Here is a 22,649-nt window from a genome sequence, read left to right on the forward strand (position 1 = left end):
TTTTTCCTCAGTCCTGCATCTTGCCTCTGAAATTACAGCTCAGGCTGTAAATAGGCAATAGTCACTCCTGCACCTGTGACAGCAGCCCTCCAGGCCAGAACACGAGAATTTAACATTGTTTGAACAGGAACTCTCTTCCTCCCTTTGGGATGAACAGCACAAGCTTCATACAGCTCAGAAATACTGGATTCTACATGCCCAGAGAAGCCAATTGTAGGTCACACAGCAAGTTCACGTTGGATTGATGGTAATTAACAAGACTGGCCTTTTTACTGGAGATACAAAAACAAATCACTGTCTCACTGAACAGTTACAACCCCTCTTTAAACATATCTGGAATAGTTTCTCTGTAATATCATGGGGTGTGTAGAGTGGATTCCTTTCCCATCTGCTAAATAAATTTGTTTTCATTATTTGTTTCTATTAGCAACTACAACTTACTAGAAACCACAGAGCATTCAAAGACACACAGTCCTCATTACAAATAAAATAAAGAAGGTAAGAAATAAATAATAAAGAATGAAAGGGAGAAGAGGTAAATCTTTAGAAGTGTTCAGGTTAATTGGTTGGTTATATTCTTTTATGAAACACTTTATACACAAAAGTGGCATTTCTTTAAGGAACAGTAACATTTAGACAGTCTGAATCTTCAAATTCAGGCCCTGGTTTACATGGCCACCCCACACAACTGTGTGCAGGGCACAGTTCTGACTCAGTTTTAAGAATCATATATACAAACCAACACTTGTTTTCTCTCCCTGCTAGATTCAAAGATCTTATCAATAACACATAAGATTTTTTTGGGTTGGGAGGTGTGAAGGGAGTTATAAAGATGAGCTTGAGAGAAGGGAGCCCAGCAAATCAACTGAGGAAGGGTGTTCCAGTAGTGAGAAACATCTCATAAACAGCTGTTGTATTTTATTAGCATTTACTTGGATTGCTGCATTACAAATAAGTGGGAAAGATCCAAACACAACAGATAAATAATGCTGAAGTCTTCTGTGAATACACACATACTTTTTCATACATCCCACAGACTATGGACTGCCATGACCCTCTTTTTTCTGCACAGAACCCTCTAGAATGGCAATCATACCTCAACTGTGGCACTAAAACCATTTTTTGCTTTACTGTTGATTTTTTGAGCAGCATTGTTGTCAGACACAGTCAGCACATTTCCCTGGGACCAACACTGCCATACAGGATGCTGTACTAAAGCAAAGGTATCAGACTACAGAATCTCTCTTAAGACAGAAATGGATGGAAATCAGACAAGTAAGCAATACAATTTGGCATGATTCTTCTCTTAGTGGAAATCAAAGCTCTCTGCTTTGTTATCTTTCCTGCTGTACTGCTGACTTATATTGGCTATTGATATGCTTTTCTTCCACTAAAATGAATCCTGAAAATATTCTTCCTGGTTAACTGCTTACTGTTTAGAAAGTTAACATCTGCCAGGGTATAAAAGTGCATCTTGCTGAAGCTGAGCTGTTTCAGCAACATAAACAAGACAACCTCCAGAGACAGAGGCAGTATCTTTCATCAGGTCAGCCAGGTCAGCTGCCCAGCTTCCGGGATACACGTGGTAAATTGCTCTGAGCTCTGTATTGCCTTGGTTCACCAAAAAACCTAGCACCTTCACGTGTCACATCTTGACTCCTGCCTAATTCAAAAACAATGGCAATTTGTTAGCTGCAGCTGAGGCTTAATGGACAGATCTCTGGGAATTAAACTGTCATCAAAACATACTTAAAAAAAAGGAAGAGCCCTGTGCCAGAAGAATATTAATTGCTGGAAGGAAGGCTAAAGAAAGGCTTATGCACACACTGGCCCCTAGACAGAAGATAGGTGGTTTTGCAAGGTTGCTTACGTTTCTTATCTCTGTGTAAAGATAAGAATCTGGGACTTAGAAACTCCTTCTTCTCAAAGAGTTCCTGTATCTTCTTTGAACACTTGAAATGAAGTGTAAAAACTAAATCTGACCTCTGCAGTATCGTTATGGAACAATGGACTGGAGTCTGGATGTGCATCTCCTGTGGAAAATCAGCAGCACCACAGGAGTCCAAAGTTTGACAGAAGCCCACAAACCTGTAACAGGCCAGTGGCAGACCTGCTCACCCTTTGTTGCTAAGCACAGCAACATCTCTCAGTGCGTTCAGGCTGTGTCCCCTGCTCCCTCCTCGTGTCATCATCTCATTAGCAGAAGTCTGCTATTTCCAGTCAAATGGCTCAAAAATGCATATCCAATAACAATCTTTTTTTCTGTGATAACTCTAAATTTTAATGATTTGCACTGAGAATGGTAAAATTATCTTTTGAGACCATAGATATACTGAAACATTTACATTTTTTTCTATGTAATAGTGTAGCCTCTTTCAAAGATTCTCCTGAGATCTTTGCAAATGCTTTTAATAGTATATCAGTTTTATTACTTATTTATTCCTCAACCTGAACAAGAGACTCATTAGATTTAAATCCTAAAGAAGCTTCTGAAGACACGTTAGTTTTGTAGCACTGCTAGATTTTCTGTGATGCTGCTCTCTAAAACTTATTTCCATTTCATTAAGAGCAAAATGGATATGAATTCAACCATAATTGAGTGGAAATTGAGGTGTAATATCCATACTTGCCATAAAATTATAATCACATATATGTTATTGACACCTTAATAGCCTTTAGCTATAAGCAAAGAGAATATGAGTGTTAATATGAGTTATAATAGCCAAGAAAATGAGTGTGAAATTGTTAGTCTGTAATGGGCTACGCTGTTTTAATGTGAAAATATGAACTAAAAAAGCCCAAACTCTGCTGCCATTACTACCTCATTATCCTGATAATTTATACTTTTCACTATGGTTTTTAATTTCCAAGTAACTGACTTTGAAATTCAAACTGAAGGAATCAATTAACAGTGTGAACTAGACTGAGAACTTAAATGAGGACTAGAATTTCATTACATTAGAGACAGAGAATAACATGCAGTTTGTATTTCATGTGTGGAGATACTTGTCAGAAAGGGAGTTTCAGTCTTTTATAGAAGCTACCTAGCCAGGTGATGGTAGGTGAGACAAGGGTCACAAGCAATGAGTAAAGCACTGATCTGCAAGCACAGCAGCATGTTACAGGGGTGGAAGTGCAGAGATAATGGAGCAGCTGCCACAGCTTACAGTAGATTACATTTTGCAATGGAAATCAAGCCAAAGAAAAGAATGCACAAGTACAAACAAAAAAAGAACAAGCAAAAAAGTAGTAAGTGAAGATATAGACTCAGTTTCACAGTAACGTTGAGCAAGGGGACAACAGCAGGCTGGATATTAAGAGCATGTACAGAAGTGGAAACCATTGCAGCCAGTAACCTCCATTCCTGAGCAGTGAAAGAATTGGCCCAGGAAACTGCCAGATTTGCATTACAAGCTTAAAACAAAGATCCCCATTCAGAATCAAGCGATCCAGTAGTGAGAATAATAAATGGAGTACCACTTATTTAATGAAGGGAAACAATGTGGATGCAATAAAATAGCCTTTGAAGGAAAAAATAAAAAAGATCAGAAGCAAGGAGACAAGTACAGAGAACAGAACAGGCTCACAAACAGAGCCTGTGACAAGCAAAACTGCTTGCTTGGCAAGATACCTGTTTTTTTAGACAACAAGGATATAACTCTCTAACTGGGCTTCAGTAAAGCATTCTAAAAGTTTCATGCATAACAAGATTAGAATAGAGAAGTAAACAGATGAACAAGTAGAAGAGAATATTAATGGCTGTGTTGGTGCAAGAACCATTGGGATGAAAGAAGGTGAAGAGTTCCACAGGAGCAATAATCTTGGGATCAAACTTCAATGTTTTCATTGTATAGCTTGGCACAAAAGTAGAATATCAGCCAATAATACAAAGAACTCACATAAATCTTGCTGTTTAGAGATCAGGATCTTACTGGAAAATAGTTGCTTCTTTCATAGCCAGTGCAGAAACAGGCACTTTGGAGAGAAAGTCTATCTAGAGATGTCTAACACAGTCCCTTCTTACCACACTTTCTGTAGAGAATGTCTAGGTGACTTTATTAAGCGGCCTAACTTTCTGACAGCTGAACTATGCTACTTAGTGGATGGCATAACAGATACATGTTACAGAGAAAATAATTCCTGAAATGCATGAGAAAAAAACTATATATGTGTACACATGAGAAATTCAGAGTTTAGCTTGACCAGACTTGGTGTTCAACTCTAGCTAATTAAGGGGTTCCCTATATAAAGATAATCCAGTCTTCTGCTCTCCAGCAAGGCTGCTTGCTTTCACAGGGCAATATGGTTCAAATAAGCTTTGCAGGGTGAGGTTCAGTGATTCAAGGGCCAAAAAACATCTGCCTCTAGTTTGCCTTTACAATGAACTTCTAGACTGCAATATTGAGTATCAGGTGAAAAACAATAAAGTACATTAGCTTTTAGTAGCCACAGGCAAGATTCTTACTGCTGAGACACATATCTAGGGAGAGAATTATGAAATTACAACATAAATCCATTTTCTTACTGAACTCTGTAGTTCTCAGTGATTTTTCATCTCTGACCTGTGTGTTCTCAGAGCTTAATGACAGGTGCTACATAAGGAATAACTAATGTAACTTACTAATGTAATTTGAAGCATACTACAAACCCTAAAATAAGCTTTTCGTATAGCATATAAAAATATATTCTTTTAGGTAGCCATCAAAACAAAAAATGACTCTATTTTAAACTAGAAGATTTTTCATGGCTTTTGTGTAAAGAATCATCTGTCCCTATGTGTTCTGCTCTGCAGCACAACATTTGGTGGTATCTACTACTACAACTCAGTATACAACTCTTGGTCACAAAGAAGACTCACTTCAGCTAAAATTTCAAGTTTCAAGGTCCACAGTAGAAGAAACTTCAAGGTTGAAAACCAGAAAAAACCACACTGATCATCTTATTTGCCCTCCCACTTGTCACCCCCCCTTTCCACTAGATCACTTGATAATCTACCGCAATAAGACAGGAGATAGGATCTCAGCAGTTTTAAAGCTACAACAGTGCTTTCTCCATACTCACTTTTGGCACATGTGGATTAAATTCTACTGCTCTGTGAATAGCTTCTACTGCATTCATCTCTGCAGTACTCAGCCCTCGCCTTGAGGCAGCCTCTGGAGAAAATCTAGAAAAGCAAAGAAGAAAACACTGGGTCAGAAATGCTGGTAGGAAAAGGACAGAAAAGGAATTAGACCATGGGCCCATACAAGCAAACTGAATCAATTTCCTGGGCTCTCCAAATTTCTACAGTAAGTGGAAACTAAACGATCTATTATGTCAAGGACAATGAAAATCCCAGCAGAAGTGGAAAGCATGTTTGTAGCTAGTCATGGCAGGAAGTCAGTTGAAACAGTCAGTTCTTTCTCTGTCACTAATCTAAATTCGCTCTAGGTACCTTTTCTAAGGGGCATATTCAAGGCTGAAGTTGCAGAAAAAAATAAAAGTGAAAAAACCCAATGCCAAATCATTGTTGGAGGGTTTCTATTAAAAACAGGTTTGGGGAGGTTTGAGGGAGGTCCCAACCCAATGCCCCTGGGTCAGGTTGGGATGGAAGCACGATGCAGCAGCAGTAGCAGGTGGTCTACTGGCCGCAGCACCATTGAAGGTAGCATGCCCAAACTGTGGGCGAATCATCTGCCCCAGTGAATGAAAAACCAGACCATGCAATCTCTTTCTCACCTCACACCCCACGGCTAACTCCAGAGCTGTACTTGGCAGGCAGACACCACAGGGAAAGCTGTGACAACCTTAGCCCTGCCCTCCCAAGCTGGAGTCGCTGTGTAGGGAGGAAAGATGTTGCAGTAGGTACTGGCGATCTACAGGATAAAAAGAATGAAAGAAAATTACTTAGATCTTGATGTGTACATACACTTTAAAAGCAAAAACTGTCAGGATGTCAGTCAAGAAAATGGCTTTCCACTCTACTTGCTTTCCAACTTTAGGGAGGCATTCTGACCCTCAGGTGCACAGACACAACTCCTGCCTGGGATTTGTGTGAAGGCATCTGAGAGCGGAATTGGGATTTTTGAGCTCCATCTCACAAAGAGCTGAGCACACTTTTGGAACGGGCTGGTGCTCTCAAGTCCACAGGCAAAAAGTAGATGTGCTCAGCACCTTGGAAGGTTGAGACCCAAGAGATAACCATAACAGGAATGAGCAGATATTTGTGTGTCTAAAAATATGAACAACATCTACCTCTCAGAATCCCTGACATAGTAATGCTAAATGCACCTGCCGCTATCTAAGCAGTCTTCTGACAGCTTTTGTAAAATGACGTTATTGTCAGTGTATCCACATTTATTTATTACCTTTTTGGGATCAGGTTTATGGAAAGTTGAAGATGTTCAGCCACACAGCACCTTTAGTTGAATTTTCATCATATTGACTAGAAAGCCAAGGCACACCCACCACAGCATCTTTAATTGTATATTCATTATACTACCTAGGAAGCTAAAGCTCACCCAGGTAGTATACACAGAAGTGAAACATGAAGGCTATTTCTCTTCTTTTCTTCTCTAATATTTGAAGTGCAATGTTTATTCAATGCATCTTTTTTTCAGATATAAACCAATTTTATAAATTTCTGCAGGACTGAACTATCCTGCTTACTCAGCAGATTGTCAGGGTGTGGGCTCAGCTAAGAAAAATCTTGAGTTAAATCAGGAATTTCGCTGGAGAGTGGTTCTTATGCACTTACTTGTCAGAGACAGCTCTGGCTTTGAGCAATGCAGCTGTGTAACATATTGTTGCTGATTTTGGTAAGCTTATATCTGTGGAAAAGAAAGAAAAAAGTAAATATCGGAACCCTTAAAAGTCTGCAGACAAAAAAAAGTGTTTGATACTTCAAAGTATGCATGGGATGTACAAAATTATTAAGTGAATTCAGAGTACATTCTGTCCTTGGGACTCGTACTACCATGTTGCATGGATTTCAAACTTCCAACCAAGTTAAATATATACACTTTAAAACTCACAATAGTGAATTGCTATTTAATTAGCAAAAGAGGCCATAGAGAACTAAATGTCATGTCACAAAGAGTGACATGACAGAGATATAGTGAAAGAATTCATACTCTATTTTATAAACATAAAGGTAACTGGAAAATGTGATTTTTTTCCATAGTTTATGAAATATCTAAGAAATACATGAGGGCTCTTTTTTCCTTCCTGTTTTCACCAAGCAGCAGTTGTTTAATATGCATACGTGGCAACTATACAAGTTAATACAGACATCTAAGTGGATTTTACATGCAACTAAAAACTATTAGTTAAAGATCAACAAGAAATAAGGTGTTTTGCCTCTTAAAGAAATTTTGAACAAAAATACTCATCAGTCTCTGGCCATTTTATATTGTCCCAGATATGAAAAGCAGCCATAACCCTGACAAAACCCATTAGTACAACTTTATTTATTTATTCTCTACCAGCAGACTGGCACAAAGCATACAAAGAGTAGTAATCAATACTGCATAATAAATCTTAGCCATATATTTTTTCTTACAGATACAAGAAAAATTGTCACTCTAATAATCTACCTAACAAACATACTATATGCTGATGAAAATATTCCAGTGTTAAAATGTTAAAGATTATGCTTAAAGAAAACAAAACAAATAAACAATAAAACCCAACGCTTAGAGCTGGATTCTGCACACAGCACACTGTCTACTCAAGTAAAACCCAACTGGGTACTAAGTTATCAGAAGCATTATGCCTAGAAATAATACTAGAGCTTCCTACAGTAAATACTGAAAACACAAGGCACTGGACTAGGCCAACTGTAAGAGTGGAATCAGACTACTGCTCTAGGAAATACCTGTCCCTCCGTTTGTCAGTAAAGGTGAGGCATACAAAAGTTGTTGGGGGCTACCCTATGATACACTCCAACTTAATTTCACAGGACTACTTAACTGTAGTTAACTGTAGTACAACTGAAATCATTAAAATCGACAGCATGCAGAGCAGACTAGGTGAAGGATATGTTAGTTACTGCATTAACAGAAGCTGGCTAAAAACACATATAGAACAACTTCAGTGACAGCAGGAGAAAATGTTTCTAAGGACCTCCAATAGCTCTCCTTATACCAGGTTTTACTCAGCATTAGGAGTTAAAAGCCATTTCCAGTAAACAGAAACAATGTTTTCCCAAATACACCAGTCTTTATTTTCCAGTTGAAGGTTCATTTTCAATCATAAATGGACTGAAAGGTATCTTTCTGAGTGCAAAAGGAAACAAAATACAAAATGCAACAAAAAAAACCCACCAGATACTCCAATGATTTGCAGTCATTCATATAATGTTTTAAAATTCAATAAAAGTTTTAAAATTGCTCAGTAGAATATCATACTTTCCCTTTACAATTGAAGTGTTTCTGTGGGCCAGTAGGTCACTGTTATCTCACAGAAAATATTTTCTCCTCCGTCAGTTCAAACCTAGCAAATTCCTGCCAAAGCAATGGGATTTTTCAAGAGAATGCTGTGTTTAAATCTGACCACTCGTGTTCAAAACAACAGAAATGAATAAAATACATTGTTATTTTAACAATCCAAATGAATTAAAGTCTGAGAAAAGATACATCTGCTCCCTGTCCACATCCACAAAGAACACTGGGGGAGAAGAATAACTGCTTAGGTGAAGGGCAATATTGGCACAAGGACAAACAGTTGAACGTGAAGTTTAAACTGGGGATTAAAAGTTTCTAGGAAATGAAGTTTGTAGGCAGGTTTGCAGGTAGAATAATGGGACAAACAAAATACCTATATACCATTTTATAAAATTATATGCACTATAATTTTAGGATGGAGCTTTCTCAGCTCACGGGAAGTGTAATATCATGTAGTGAATGCAACAGCAGGCAACCTCACTTCCCCAGGAGGGCTCTTCCAGAACTGTGCTCCTAATAAGCAAGCAGCAGTTATTTGAGGATAATACCTACAGTCCCTTGGCAATAGAATACATACATACAAACGTCCATGTTTATGTTGCTGTGGAGATAGTGATCACCCTTGCTAGGTCCATGCTTGCTTCACTCCTGCGTTATGCTTTTTGCTTGCTCCATATTGGACTACGTATATTTAGTTCTTCTATATCTTGGCCTGATTACTGTAATACTTTAAATTCCTCATATAATTTAGGGTTCATTTCCTAAATTGCACTCTCATATTTTAGAAAACAGCATAAAACAATTATGCCTGGTTACAACTTGAACTTAGCAAAGGAATCGAGTCTAAATTAGCCCTAGGAGATAAGTCCCCTGTCAGGAACTAAAGTGAAGGTATTCATAAATGAGTGTGTCCAGCTCTTCGAGCCACCTGGGAAAATATCATCACATATACTATTTTCCACCCTTCTATTATTACTTGTGGAGTTCCCACCATGTGCTGAAATATGTGACTGTGATTCTGTTGTTGAAACCATCAAGACATTTTTGCCTAGTCAGAATTGACATGACAATCTTCAAAAAAAAGACTCTCCTTCTTCTTTATTGTTTTTATCTTCAAACTGAATACAAAATAGCCTAGACTTAATTAACAACCAATTTCTTTGAATTAGCCTCAGTCAGCTTTTGGAAGGGCTGGAAAAGTGAATCCTCCCCAGCTGTTTGCTTCGTAAGTGGCTGTTTTTGAGAGTGAACTAATGGAAAAATACTATGGATAGAGACCTGCAACCATAACACCATTATTTCCCTGATCATGATATCCAGAATATACCATAAATCATCTACATAGGTCTTGGGGTTTATGATTCTCATAAAACAGCAAATACACCTAGAAATGATGAATCTGAATACAGACTAGGGCAGCATCCCTTAGTCAAGTCACCAGAAAGCCCCAAGTATGAAAAGATGAGCATGTTGCAATTGCTTTAATCGTAAATAATCAAAAATCTAAGTCACTAATCAGCCATTATTCCCCCCCTATTTTTTTATCCTAAAGGATACATTATTCCCAAGTCAGCAGTGAGGATTCCTATGGGCTTAACTTTGGATAGGTGAGTAGTCTTATCAGTGTCAAGTGGCCTTAAAAATTTACTGAAATAAGCCACAAATCTTGACCATATTTTGCATAGTTAAGAGCATTCCAGTCAAACTGTGAGTCCTTCTTTGTACAGTACTGAAGTCTACATTTAAGCTACCAGATTCATTCATACATTTCTAAAAACGTAACTGTTAATTATATTAATAAACCGGAAAAAGTTTTGTGAAGACATAAAAACAAACCAACAAAATAAAAGATGAAATAAAAGACAGGTATCGTGCTATGGCTCGGTGGTGAACTCCAGTGCTGATTTTCTCTCCCTCAGCTTGTCTGCAGACTCTGGTGTTTAAGTGATAGGCCAACACTTGCCTTGTCAGCACAGAACTCCCCCAGATCTCTCCACCTGCAGACTAGATTGTCAGCTCTTGCACAGGTGGTAGAAGGAATTCCTTGTGGGAAAGACTGAAAGTGGTCTGATAAATAAATATGTGTCAGCTGGATGAGTGACGACAAAAGAGAGATGCAGTCATCTATTAAGACACAAGTATTATGTAAGGATGTGAATTAAGCTGATAAAAATGGTTAAGACAATAGCAATGGGATAGAATTCAATAATGGAAAATATTAACTGAACCTCAGGGGAAAAACACTTTGTCAGAAGATCTGCTGTCTTGTGGCATTATCTCCTACAAGAACAGTCATTGCCTGGGCCCTTTCTCCGCAAAAAAAAAATGTTAGAAACAATGTTGGAAGGAGCAAAACTATGCTCACAACAATATAATGTTTACTTTGGGCTGGCAACAAAAAGCAGTTCTGATTTTCTGTAGCTTTGACATTCTTCCTCACTGGTGGGAAACATCCCAATCAAACAAACACTTAGCCACAGTGTACAGTAAGGCCTTCATTTTGATTCCCTGAAAGAACAGGAAAAGCATTTCAGCACAAATGAGGAGTGTTCTATTTTGCCATGAGCACAACTAGCTCTTCAACTGTTCAGATAAGGACATATCTTGAAGTCACTGCTGGTTGTAAATATGTCATAGCTGAGATGAACATCTTGGTGGCCAGAGCAGGTGTCTATTCCCTTGACTTTACTGTGCTCAATCTTATATGCATCTAAAGGGGAAGGAACCGTTTATCCTACAGAAGATTTAAAAGATCAAGATCAGTGCAATTAGTTCAGAAGCCTCAAACGTAATCATACAGCTAAAAAGCCAATCAGTTGGTAAGGACATAAAACTGATAGAAAGACCAAGTAACAGGTAGCAAGTGATTTTGAGATAAAGAAACCAGTTCTCAGATGCAGAAACTGAAGAAGAAAACGTAAGGGGAAAAAGGACAAACCATTCTCCTGATACTCCTGTTATCCAAACTGGAGGTGTTACCTGATTTGCATTTGAGATGGTAGAGTAGGCTTGGTTTGACTTCAACTAAGAGGAACTTAACATCTCTCTTTCAAATAAACTGAACTATTACAAAATACCATGAAAGGTTGCTTCCATACTGCCACTTGCTATATCTTTAACTCAGAAAAAAAACCTCTTTCTTGCACTAGAATGAAGAAGAAACATCGAGTTAGCTCCACCAGGTAGAAAATCTCTTCAGTAGTATCAGACATTATCATGGTGAGTAACGAAACTGATGGCCTGCAGCTGTGATCTCAAATATGTATATATACACAAAAGCTCTAGAGACCATAGCTGATATAAATGAATACTCCATCTAATTAGTTGATTATCTATTTACAAAAGAAATGGTGTGAAGTTTGATGTAATTAAAATCTACATATTTCATAAGTTGTAAGGACACAAAAAGGACAGACTATAAAAAGTAGAATAACCCTGAATGTGCTGCATTCTAGAAAACTTATTTCTCTACATTAACTACTTGGATTTCGAAACAGTAAAGGTCCAAATTCCTTTTATGCTTGGCTTTCACAGGAAAATCTGTCAAACAAAATAATTCTGCAATCTATACTCCTAGACTGAATAAGAATACGATCAATTCCTGATCATCATGCATATTCCAAGGCGAATACGACTGTTCCTAATTGTTTATTTCTAAGGTTTGCATTTTGATTTCACAGTAACTTAAGAGCAGGATTGTTTGAAGTAAGCAGTTACCAAATAGAAGTGTAATAGTGTGGAGTAGAATGAGAGCTCTTTAAATAAAAAGATAATAATAATAATAATAATAATAATAATAATAATAATTAAAAAAAAAAACACAACAAAAGACAGAATCCAAACAAACAAATCAAAACCCTCACACTTAATTTCTATGTATACTGAGTTCTAAATTCTCTTTTCTAGTGATCCGAATTCAGAACTGTCTATATGGTGATGTGATTCTTCTCCTTTGCAAGTGTTTAAGTGAAAGGAGAATGACGATAAGATGTTCCCCCTGCAACCCAGAAGGCTTATAGTCTCTTTGGTAAAGCCCGACTTCAAAGAAATAAAACAAGGAGTGGTTTAGGGAGCGATCACTGCATCAGTACAACTACATAAATAGGCCTCTATCCTTTCTAAATTTTACTTTCAATTATCAGGAAGGTCTGAGCTGTCACACAACGCTCAAGTTACCAGAGAATAACAATCAATGGACCTGGCTGTCCAAGGAAGTTAACAAACCGTTTGTTCTAAGCATCACAACAAGCAGCTCTACTCCACTGAAAAACAATCAGTTCAAAAAGCAAGGGAAGAGCAGATAAACATTATCTACTGTGAACACCAGAAGCTTATTCCATCAACATGAGTCTCTTCAGCATCTATAACTATTTCTGCTGTAAATAACATGAATGTGTGTCAAAACAGAGTCAAAACTTCTTTTAGAATTCAACAGTATTTAGGTCATCTGCATTCTATTGACAGGCACTGAACTCTGAAACTATAATGATGTAGCTCTGCAGCAGTGCATGACTTCCCACTAATGAGGCCCTTTTTCCATGAATAATGAGTATAGACATCAGCTCTGTTGCCAGGTGCATAATATAAACACTATTTAACACACAGCTTTTGGTAAAGCAGTGTGTCTGCTTGCAGAGGCTGAGGTTTTGCACAATGTGTTCTAATGCTTTAACTCAGGGTGGGAGCAGGCCACTCAAGAAAATAATTTGTTCACATGTTATCGAAATACAATAAGTCAAGTTTGGTCCCAGTCAAAAAAAAAAAAAAAAGACAGTGGAGTGGGACCAACAGAAACTGTAGATGGGAAAGCATAAATGAGTTCATTGTTTTATAATCCAATAAATCTTACAACACGTGAAGCTGATGAGTTCTAAAATGAGCTGAGACTCCGTGAGATGAGCCTTCTGAGACTCACGAGCTGTAAGAGTCATGCTGGTTAAGCCTGTGCTTGTGGAGTCTTCGTGTATACCAGCATACACAAATACCTCTGCTTATATAAGGCAAAGAATTAGATGAAAATGCAAATAGATAAAGTAAAAAGAGTTTTAATTTGAAAAATACACATCTGATACATTTATAACCTCAGTTTTGACTAACATCAGATGCTTCTGAGAAAACAAAATTCACCTTGCATAGTTTTATCACCTTTTATAACACAAAGTGCTACCATGATATTGTTTAAAACTAGAGATCAGCTCAGTATGCAAAAGTAGACCTAGCACAGAGCTTAATCTGAAATTTGGGAAGGCTGATTTAATTCCCTGTTCTGCCATAGGTCTGCTATGTCCCAGAGCTATTATTAGAGAACTACATTAAAGAGTAGGAGGTGTTAAAGTCCCACTGTACCTGGGGCAGAAAAATAGGCATTTCTATTTACTTTCTTTCTAACGTGCCAAAACACGTGGGGAACTACATCTGCATCGCATACCATGTTACCACTTCTACTGCAGATTTTTTCAACCAAACTAAGCATAACCAAGATCTCTAGTGGAGTTGCTACTGCTGCTGGATGGCAGTACTTAAAAGCCCAAGTAACACTTTGATCTTTGCCTAGAATGATTCAACTCCAGAAAGAGCTGAAAACATTCCATGCTGGACTGGTAGCAACAATTGCTAACAGTTGCAAACACTTCCCTTAAAATACCTCAGCTCAGCCATAGGCTGAAATTTGGCAGGTTGACCATGTTAGCAGCAAGTCAGCAGTCAACTGCTAACCTCCTTAAAATTTATCTTAGTTTACTAAGTTATAAAATGTTAGAAGAAAGCAGCTAGTACATATTAAATGGAACCTTTGGCTTTTTTTTTTTTTTCATTTATACCCTCTAAAGATTCTTTGTTCATCAATTGTACTTCTCAGTATTATGATGAACTTACACATTATCCTCTTGCCACAGTTCCGTGTAATTATATGGGGCCAAGTAGTGCAGCTCACAGGGAAAACGTTCTGTTTCTATGGGCTCTTATTCTGTTTGACATTTTGGCACTCAAGCAGAGAAAGCTCAACAAAGAGAAGACATAAGCCACAGAAAAAAAGGGGAAAGTGGAAAAGGTGGTAAGTGAAAAAGAAAAGATGGCTAAGACAGGAACTGTAAAGTGGGTGAGAAGATATATTATGACCATCACTGCCCTGAAAAGCCAACCTGTACAGGTACATCTACATGGGGTAGAGATGAAATTAAGAGTGAGTAGCACTGGCTGAACAAGGAGCTTCTGGTAGGAACTGGGAGCAAAAGAATGCAGAAACTTGCTGTGCAAAACAGCTGAAGTAGAAAGAAGTTCAGTAGACAAATAAGAAAGATCAGCTAAAGACAGAATGAAAAGGATGGCAGGTTTTTCAGAAGAATCAAATAGAGTGGCCAAAGTACTGTGAGTATAGGTTCCAGGGCCCATACTGGCAGTCATATTTAAGGAACACATGAAAATCTGTAAGATCTAATAATTAAAAACATTTTAAAGGCTGCAAGATATAGCTAGAGAGTTAATATCAAGATTTATACTGTTTCACTTAATTCAGTCACTTTGCATACTATCATCTAGTTTTCAGTTGTGTAACTGGATAATACTCATTTCTTAATCTTCCTTGCCATATTCCAGTGCATAGAACGACACTTTTCTGAGGACCATCTAGGAACAAAACAGGAAATTGATGGCTGCAGCATTCTTGACTCAATTTTTGCAGAACTTACCAAGTGGACAGTGAGTAAACTGGGGAAAATAAGAGTGACATTGCTAAGGATGATTAATGTTGCTCAAGATAACTGGATTCTATTCCTGTTTCTGTCCCAAAGTTTCTACACAATACAAAGAAAACCCATTTAACTTAACAAAGTATGCCATTTGGTGATTTTTACCCAGTCCATTCTCTGTTTTAGGCTGTAAGAAGAGGTGTGACTTAAACAAAGAAAGTGACACATACTGCATTAGGCCAATGCTTACAGAAATACTGAAAATGACATGAGAGTGAAAAGTTCACCAAGTCCACTGAGCTTTCCAAGTTTTCCCCCTAAGATATGAATTTTGCTACTCACTGGGCTGCTGTGAAGCGAAATCAATTAATATTTGTAAAGTACTTGTATGCAACTTAGTCAACATTCACAAGAAGTCCACGTGGGAACAGATAATCCTGTCTTCAGACAATGTTTGAACAGCATGCAATGAAGAGTTTGCTGAACCTAAACAGTCATTCTTTAAACATCACTGAAGAGCTTCTAGTAAGTGAATTCCATTATTTTGTATAAGGAATAAAGCAGGGTTGGCAGGAAAAAAATTTAATGCATAATCTTTGGAATAAGGGCAGTGTAAAAGGATCTAGGAAGCTTGTGTGAATCACCTAAATTACAGTATTTCTTAATTTTTAAAAGCTTGACTAATGAATAATGCTTTTGTGTGCTTTAGAAAATAGAAAAAAATACAGATAGAAAAAATAAATGTATACATATATACATATATATGGACTTACCATCATACTTCGCTAAGACTGCCTGGACATCCGCATATGCTTGCAGTTCTAACAAAGCTTCTAGCAGGTTTTCATGGATATTGAACATGCTGAGAAGAGGAAATTCCTTCATCAACTAAAATCAGTAACACATGAAAGGGTTAGATTATTAACATGGAAAATGATTTCTTGCTCAAAATGCACTGAAATAACTAACATTAAGTTAAAACCCCTCTGCTTCCTGTGTTCTTGTCTCTTTCCCTGAGTTCACTATTATCTCAAAAATTTTTGAGCTCTAAATGGACACTGGGTCAGGTTTCTTGACAAGACATGCATAACACACAATTAGTCAAACCCAAGTTCTGCTGTCTGAACATGCAACTATCATACTATTAACAGGCTTTGTTCTTCAAAATGAAAATGGGTTTTCTTATTGCACTGGATAAGAATCTTCCCCAGAATAACTCTGGTATATCAGTAGTAAGCAATCCAGTACTTCTCTTGCATATCAGTAGCAAAAATAGAAATTACACTGAAGAAAATCAGAACAAAATCAAATGACAGAAGCTTACATACGTGCAGCTATATTTATTAAGTGCATTATGATTTGTAATCATGGATACTTTAAAAAACAATTACAATAATAGCCAATACTAGCAGTAAAAATAAAATAAAAAACCAACAATAATATAAAAGGCATAGATATACAAATCTAACACTGTGAGTAAAGAATCTGTCTTGCATGGCAAGCTGAATGAATAGAGTAGTTAAATTAATGTAATCCTCTTCCATGTAAGTGCCTTTAACTTTGTGAAATGTCTGAGGAATATCAAGAATTTGTTCTTAGACATCTTCCATTTCAAAGTCTGCACAGCTCCAAATGACAGAAGGTCATTTTCTAGTGCATCTCCTTTTTGAAGCCACACTTACTAGGAGCATCATTTTTACTGCTTACATGATTAAACATATGTATATTTATTATCAGAATGGTTCTCCAAAGAACTGAAATGTTACAAGAGCCTTGCTTCCTCACGTCTTCTTTATGGTTGTTCTATTAGTACTGTCTATGTGATGTATGTTATGGATGGCCATAGTGCTCCTAGTCTTAATGGCTGAAGATGAACCTGTGACGATGAACCTGCACAGTTTGCAGGCTTTCCTCCTTCTTCAGTTTTCCAAATAATGGACTTACTGCTCGCTTGTCTTTATGAAGAATTTTGACCATTAAAAAGTTTGTATACTTGCTCATGAAGAAAAATAACTGCAGGTGAAAATTCACATAGCTGGATTCCACAGTTATGGATCCAGCACGCCGTTTATCTCTTTTCATTCTTGTCCATGCTCACTATTGCATATTTAACAGTCGAAACTACTACTTGGCAGGAAAAATCATGACAGAATCTGGTCCTACGTAAAAAGTGATTTAAAGTACAGAATGAACATATTGCAAACAAGCCCCTCCAAGGGATTAAGAAAGATTATCCCTGCTCACTGGGAATGAATAATGGCTGGCAGAACAATCTTCCCTCCATCAGTGAAGAAAAGGGAAGAGCTGCAGCTAGTTACAGACGTACTATGGCCGGTAAAAGTTCCTACTCTGGTTCTCTTTGCTTCTCACTGACATCACTCACTGATTTTTTTCTACTTTGGTTCTGTCAGAGTGATAAACCTCGCCTAAGACAGCAGTGGAGTAAAGGTCACCGCTTAGACTAGAAGGCCTCTGAATTTACACGTGTTAACAGGGGTTTCAGCTGGGAAAGGTCGAATGTTAAGAGTCTGAGTCAAAATGAACTCAGTTAAAATTCAAGCTACAGAATTAAAACAACTCTAAATAGCCACTCAACTATTCTAAACTTGACTGTGCACAAATGACAACACAACTGTTATGAAAAAAAAAATAAATAAAGTAGAGGATGAGCTCATTATGTCAGTATATAGCTTTTACTGCAAATGATTTTCAGTCATGGTGAAGACCTAGTTTTTGAGAAGCTTCCCAGAAAGTAAAGCCAATTAGATGGAAGCACAGCACAACAGGTCACGATTTAGGCCTCATGGTGAGAGGAAACGCTGGGGAAGTTAAAAATAAAAAGCCCCAGAGGTGACAGCATCTCCTGCTGGGCGCTGAGGGCAGGCCAAATACCGCGTCACGTTGGGGAGCAATGGAAAGCTGACTGTGGGCCGGCTCCCCGCTGCTCCTTCACAGATGGGGAGCAGGGCTGGCCCATATTCCACACAGAGCATTAAAGACGGGCACGCCATCTGGGAGGGTGAGGTGAGGAAGGCACCCTCATGTTCCAGAAACCCTCGCAACACTGGGCTTTTCTTTGGACTCCAGTTTGAGGCACACACCTGCCTTTGAACCCAAAGATGTATTTTCTGCGGTGTTACAAACTGGAGGAATTGTGCAGCTTATCAATTTTAATTCTTACTATCCTTGCTGTAACAGACAAATGTCGACATTTTGGTGGCAACCACTACACTCAGAAGACAAGATAAAGGCTCTACTGTCACTTTTCTCTGCACCTTACTATCTCAAGAGACAGTCACCAAGTTCAGTGCTCAAGATTTCTCACCAAAGCCACTGAACACTGCTTAGGACTGAAGATGTCATTCTAATACTTGAGTTAGTTGGACTCTTGGCCAGTATGAAAGAGCTGCACTTCTCTGAGCTAAGCTTGTTTCCATACCATATGAAAACCAACACAGCATGGCCACGAATCCTTAAAATATAGGATGATTAAACAGATATCAAATATCATACTAAATATATGCTCATAAGGATTTTATCTGGAACTTGCATTGGTCAAAATGTTTTCTCTAGTGCATTAACCCATATTCTGTTCCAATTGCTCTGTGAATTTGGGGGGAAATAAATACATCAGTAGTGAAACACTTATTTGAAAGATTCATTAGCTATACTGCAAATACACACAAATGGTAGCTTTCACAGATAATTCATTATTATTAATATTTATTTTGTAGACAAATAACATTCTGGGAGTATAAGTTTGCAGAAAAATTCTGGAAATAAGACTGACACAATTGGAGATCTTATCACAAGTCCCAGGAGGGCTGTATTTCCAGACTCACCCCAATCCATATTGCAGGGTGTAGGTTCAGTGATTTTGTGATGGATATGAAAGAGTGATGATGACAAAAAGTGCTTTACGGTATGAGGAAATCCCAATCTGATTTACTGGATGAGGAACAAGTTACATCGCCCAAAGAAGACTTTAATGAAGAGGACTCCCTTCCCTGAGAAAATTTCCATCATCAGCATTTTCTCATTTAGATATAATTTTTAAAACATTTTAAAGGAATGTAGCTGTAACTGCTATATCTGTTTGTTTTTTTTTTTCCCTGTGATGACAATAACCTCATGTATCAATTAGCAATGGCACATTATTTGTGTAGGGAACAGCTTTAAGTTATAGTTTATGCCTACGAGTAAGCCATGGGACCTGAGAGAATACAGAGGTGGATAAATTAATGATCTTATACATAACCTGGTGTTGACACATTTATTCTCTATTTGCATTGCGGCTTACAGATGGCCACATATTTTAAGGGCAGTGCACACAACCATTCATTGCTGCTTATGCTCATACATTCACAAACATAAATATTTTAAAATCAATGGTTTCAAGTGAATGCATTCATAAATATGGAAAGTAAATGCACTTTAAAACGAAGAAACAGCAACAAACAAGTTCAGTGGAAACAGTGAAATTACTTCAACTTTAGCTCCCATCTGTTACCACCGTGTCTATCTGAAATGGTAAAATCTGTCTCCTAAAAGAGGATTGACTGAAGCTGCCATCTTCCAGGTGTGGCTATCAACCACCACTGAAAACACAAGCACACAGCACTGACAGTATTGTTAATTTCATCAGTACTTTGCATAAGCTGTTTTCTGGTATATGACTTACAATCTGTAAGCGCTGTTAACCAAAGAAAGCAAAAAAGGCAAAAGATCAAGCCATTTTTGAGCAGATGAAAAAGAAACCCTAATTTTCTAGGACTTTATTACCTACGGCTGAAATTTTAGATGTCTTAAACTTTGTCTGAAGCTTGCCCTAGGCTTGAGGCATTTGAGACATGTCACTCCAAATGGACTCAATGATGTCTAATAGAAAAAAATTATGTTTAAGGTTTTCTCTGGTCAGTTGACCAACATGATCTTTTTCCTTTATTCAGCTACTTTTCCCACAAAAGCTGCAGAAATGTATTATGTTTAACATTCTGTTCTGCTCTCAAATTTCACTGAATCTGAATGATGGCTCAAACATTCCTTCTATAGAAATTGAGATTTGATTATATAAACTTTATTCTCTTAGAACATCAAGCTAAAAATGATCTGGTAAAGAGCGTTGTTGTACACACTCTGATACTGAAGCTATCTGACAGCCAACCAAACACACTAGAGCTCATTTGCCAAGTCGGAGAATGGAGATCAAAAACCCCTGGCCAGCTCACCTGGCAAGGAGAGAAGAAATGTCAGCAAAGGTTAGCACGCAGAAAGGCTCCAGTTCACATTAACTTTGGGGTGGAATAGTTATAAAATTCAGCTGATATTCAACTTCTAATTTGGCAAATGCAAAATTAGCTCTAGTGTCCCAAAATATTTATGGACAATGTGTCTTTTGTTTGAAATAGGATCAGATATTAAAGAGAGAAATATCTTACCCACTATGTAAACTCTAAGGAAATGTGCTAGAACACGAGGCCTGTATGTTCTCTCTTAACTGGAGGATTAAAGACTTCAGAGTAAGACTTCAGCACTTTAAGGAATATAATTATGAAAATGCTTTTACTTGAACTATGTAGTAAAAATGCACATTCCAGGAATTAAGAGAACTTTAAAGGCAGATGTGGCACGAAACCAGAAGAGCAGAAGTTGCTCCAGATGTACATTTACTACTAAATAATCACATCGCATAAAAGCAGTATGAGAAACTAATAATTTTTGTTACATCAACCATCAGCATAAAGCATGAAAATGAAGTCATCGCTCATAGCCCTCTTCAGAAAAAAACACTTCACTGACATCATCCTCGAGTACTTTGCAGAAATTTTCATAATTTTAGAGGTAGACTCTGAAATGAAATTAAAAGAAGGAAATGATCTAGTAGCTCAAAAAGGCTAGGAGATTCTGGAGAGATGGATGAACATAAAGGACATACAAAGCCCTTGGACAAGAAGTGATGCAAAAGGATTGACAAAAAGGAGTCCAAATTAGCAGAGTCCCTGTAAGACTATGTGACTATGTTCTGAGTTTATACTCTGCCTTAACAGAATCACAGTGTTGGAAACTCTGTACATAGAAGCCCACTCCCATAGGGCTGTAGCACCTCTCCTATGAAGACAGACTGAAGGAACTGGGCTGGTTCAGCCTGGAAAAGGCTGCGAGGAGATCTCATTGTGGCCTTCCAATATTTAAAGGAAGTTTATAAATATGAGTGAAATCAACGTTTTTTACAGGGGTAGATAGTGATAGGACAAGGAGGAATGGTTTCCTCAAGGAGGAAAATCTGTATTAGGTGTCAGGGGAAAGTTTTTTATTGAGAGAGTGGTGAGGTGCTGGCCCCGAGAGGTTATGGATGCTCCATCCCTGGAGGTGTTTCAGGCCAGGTTGGATAGGATTCTGGGCAATCTGGCCTAGTACTGGCTCTAGCAGTTACTAACCCTGCCTGCAGCAGGGGGGTTGGAACTTGATGGTTGGTCCTTGAGGTCCCTTCCAACCCAAGCCAATCTACGATTCTGTGAAACCCTTGGATATATGCATTACATATGATGAAAAATCAAATGTGGTTGCCTGTTCCACACAGGGCTTGATAATGCAAACTATATGCTCAGCAAGATGAAGACACATTTCAACAAACTGTCAGAAAAAACTGACACTGCAGTATGGCCTTAGCAGAGGAAACAGGTATTCTGCTCTACGGGACATATGCTCAACACACAGGCATTTCATTCCATTTGGGTGCAAGATGCCCTTAAGTGTATCAGACAAATATTGTGAGAAAGGTCAAATGTTCTGCTGGAAAAATGCGTATTTTCGACACATGCTAAAAAGTCCATCTCTTATTGTAGTTGCCCAGCTGTAACAATTTGAAACACAGTTTATATGAAAAGCATTGTTATCAGGCTTAAGTGATAGTCACCAAATTTCTAGGTTTGAGGGTTTTGCATAGGATCACTGCCGACAGAAAGTGAGGGGTCTGACTCACATGCAGGTAAAATGAATGGATAAACAGCATTAGGGCAATCCCAGGCATCTCTGTTTTACTTTAGAGTCCATTCGAATGAAGGATATTCTACTGTTATTGCAGAATTTCTGTGTCTGAACAAGAATTAACTGAAGACACTCTTATGTAGTGGAGACTGGCAAATGTCATGATTCACAGGAGTAGAGCTTATCCAAAATGTAAAAGGTAGCTCTCAGTCTCTTGAACTCAGAAGAATTTTTGCTTCCACTTTTAATAAATGACACTTTGAACAAATGCTACAGGTTTTAATAAAGTTAGCATTGCATTCAAGGCAAAGTAGCTTGCTTTGCCTGACCCGTGTAACACATGCCAAAGACTGACTCACTAATCCTTGCCTAAAGCACAGAAGAATTTGGGACAGACAGTAGGCACGGATGCAAGCAGCTGCAGAAGTTACATTGTTAAGTTGCTAGGGATCATAACATCTTTATTAGCAGTCAGGATTCTTTTCTTTCACAAAGCTTGACAATACACGGTGCAGAACACTGTTCTGGTTCTGTGCTCCCCTTGCCCGAGAGC

The 22,649-nt window shown here is 38.0% G+C and overlaps 1 protein-coding gene across 9 annotated transcripts in view; it reads right to left on the reverse strand.

The window, feature by feature from the left end:
• Positions 1-22,649, reverse strand: part of ST7 (suppression of tumorigenicity 7) — a 133,808-nt gene that overhangs the window by 12,837 nt on the left and 98,322 nt on the right. For 8 of the 9 annotated variants that reach the window (XM_042872479.1, XM_042872481.1, XM_042872480.1 and 5 more), the window contains 3 exons: positions 15,883-15,997; positions 6,737-6,809; positions 5,062-5,164 (listed from right to left, as the gene is read on the reverse strand). In XM_042872479.1, coding sequence (XP_042728413.1) covers positions 5,062-5,164; positions 6,737-6,809; positions 15,883-15,997 — 291 coding nt within the window. Of the gene's footprint in view, positions 1-5,061; positions 5,165-5,718; positions 5,856-6,736; positions 6,810-15,882; positions 15,998-22,649 lie in introns of those variants that run through there. The other variant, XM_042872488.1, reaches the window with a different exon arrangement.

This window comes from Lagopus leucura, unplaced genomic scaffold (assembly GCF_019238085.1).
Source record: "Lagopus leucura isolate 7727_CA_CO unplaced genomic scaffold, USGS_WTPT01 Super-Scaffold_100008, whole genome shotgun sequence".
NCBI classification, from domain to species: Eukaryota; Metazoa; Chordata; class Aves; order Galliformes; family Phasianidae; genus Lagopus; species Lagopus leucura.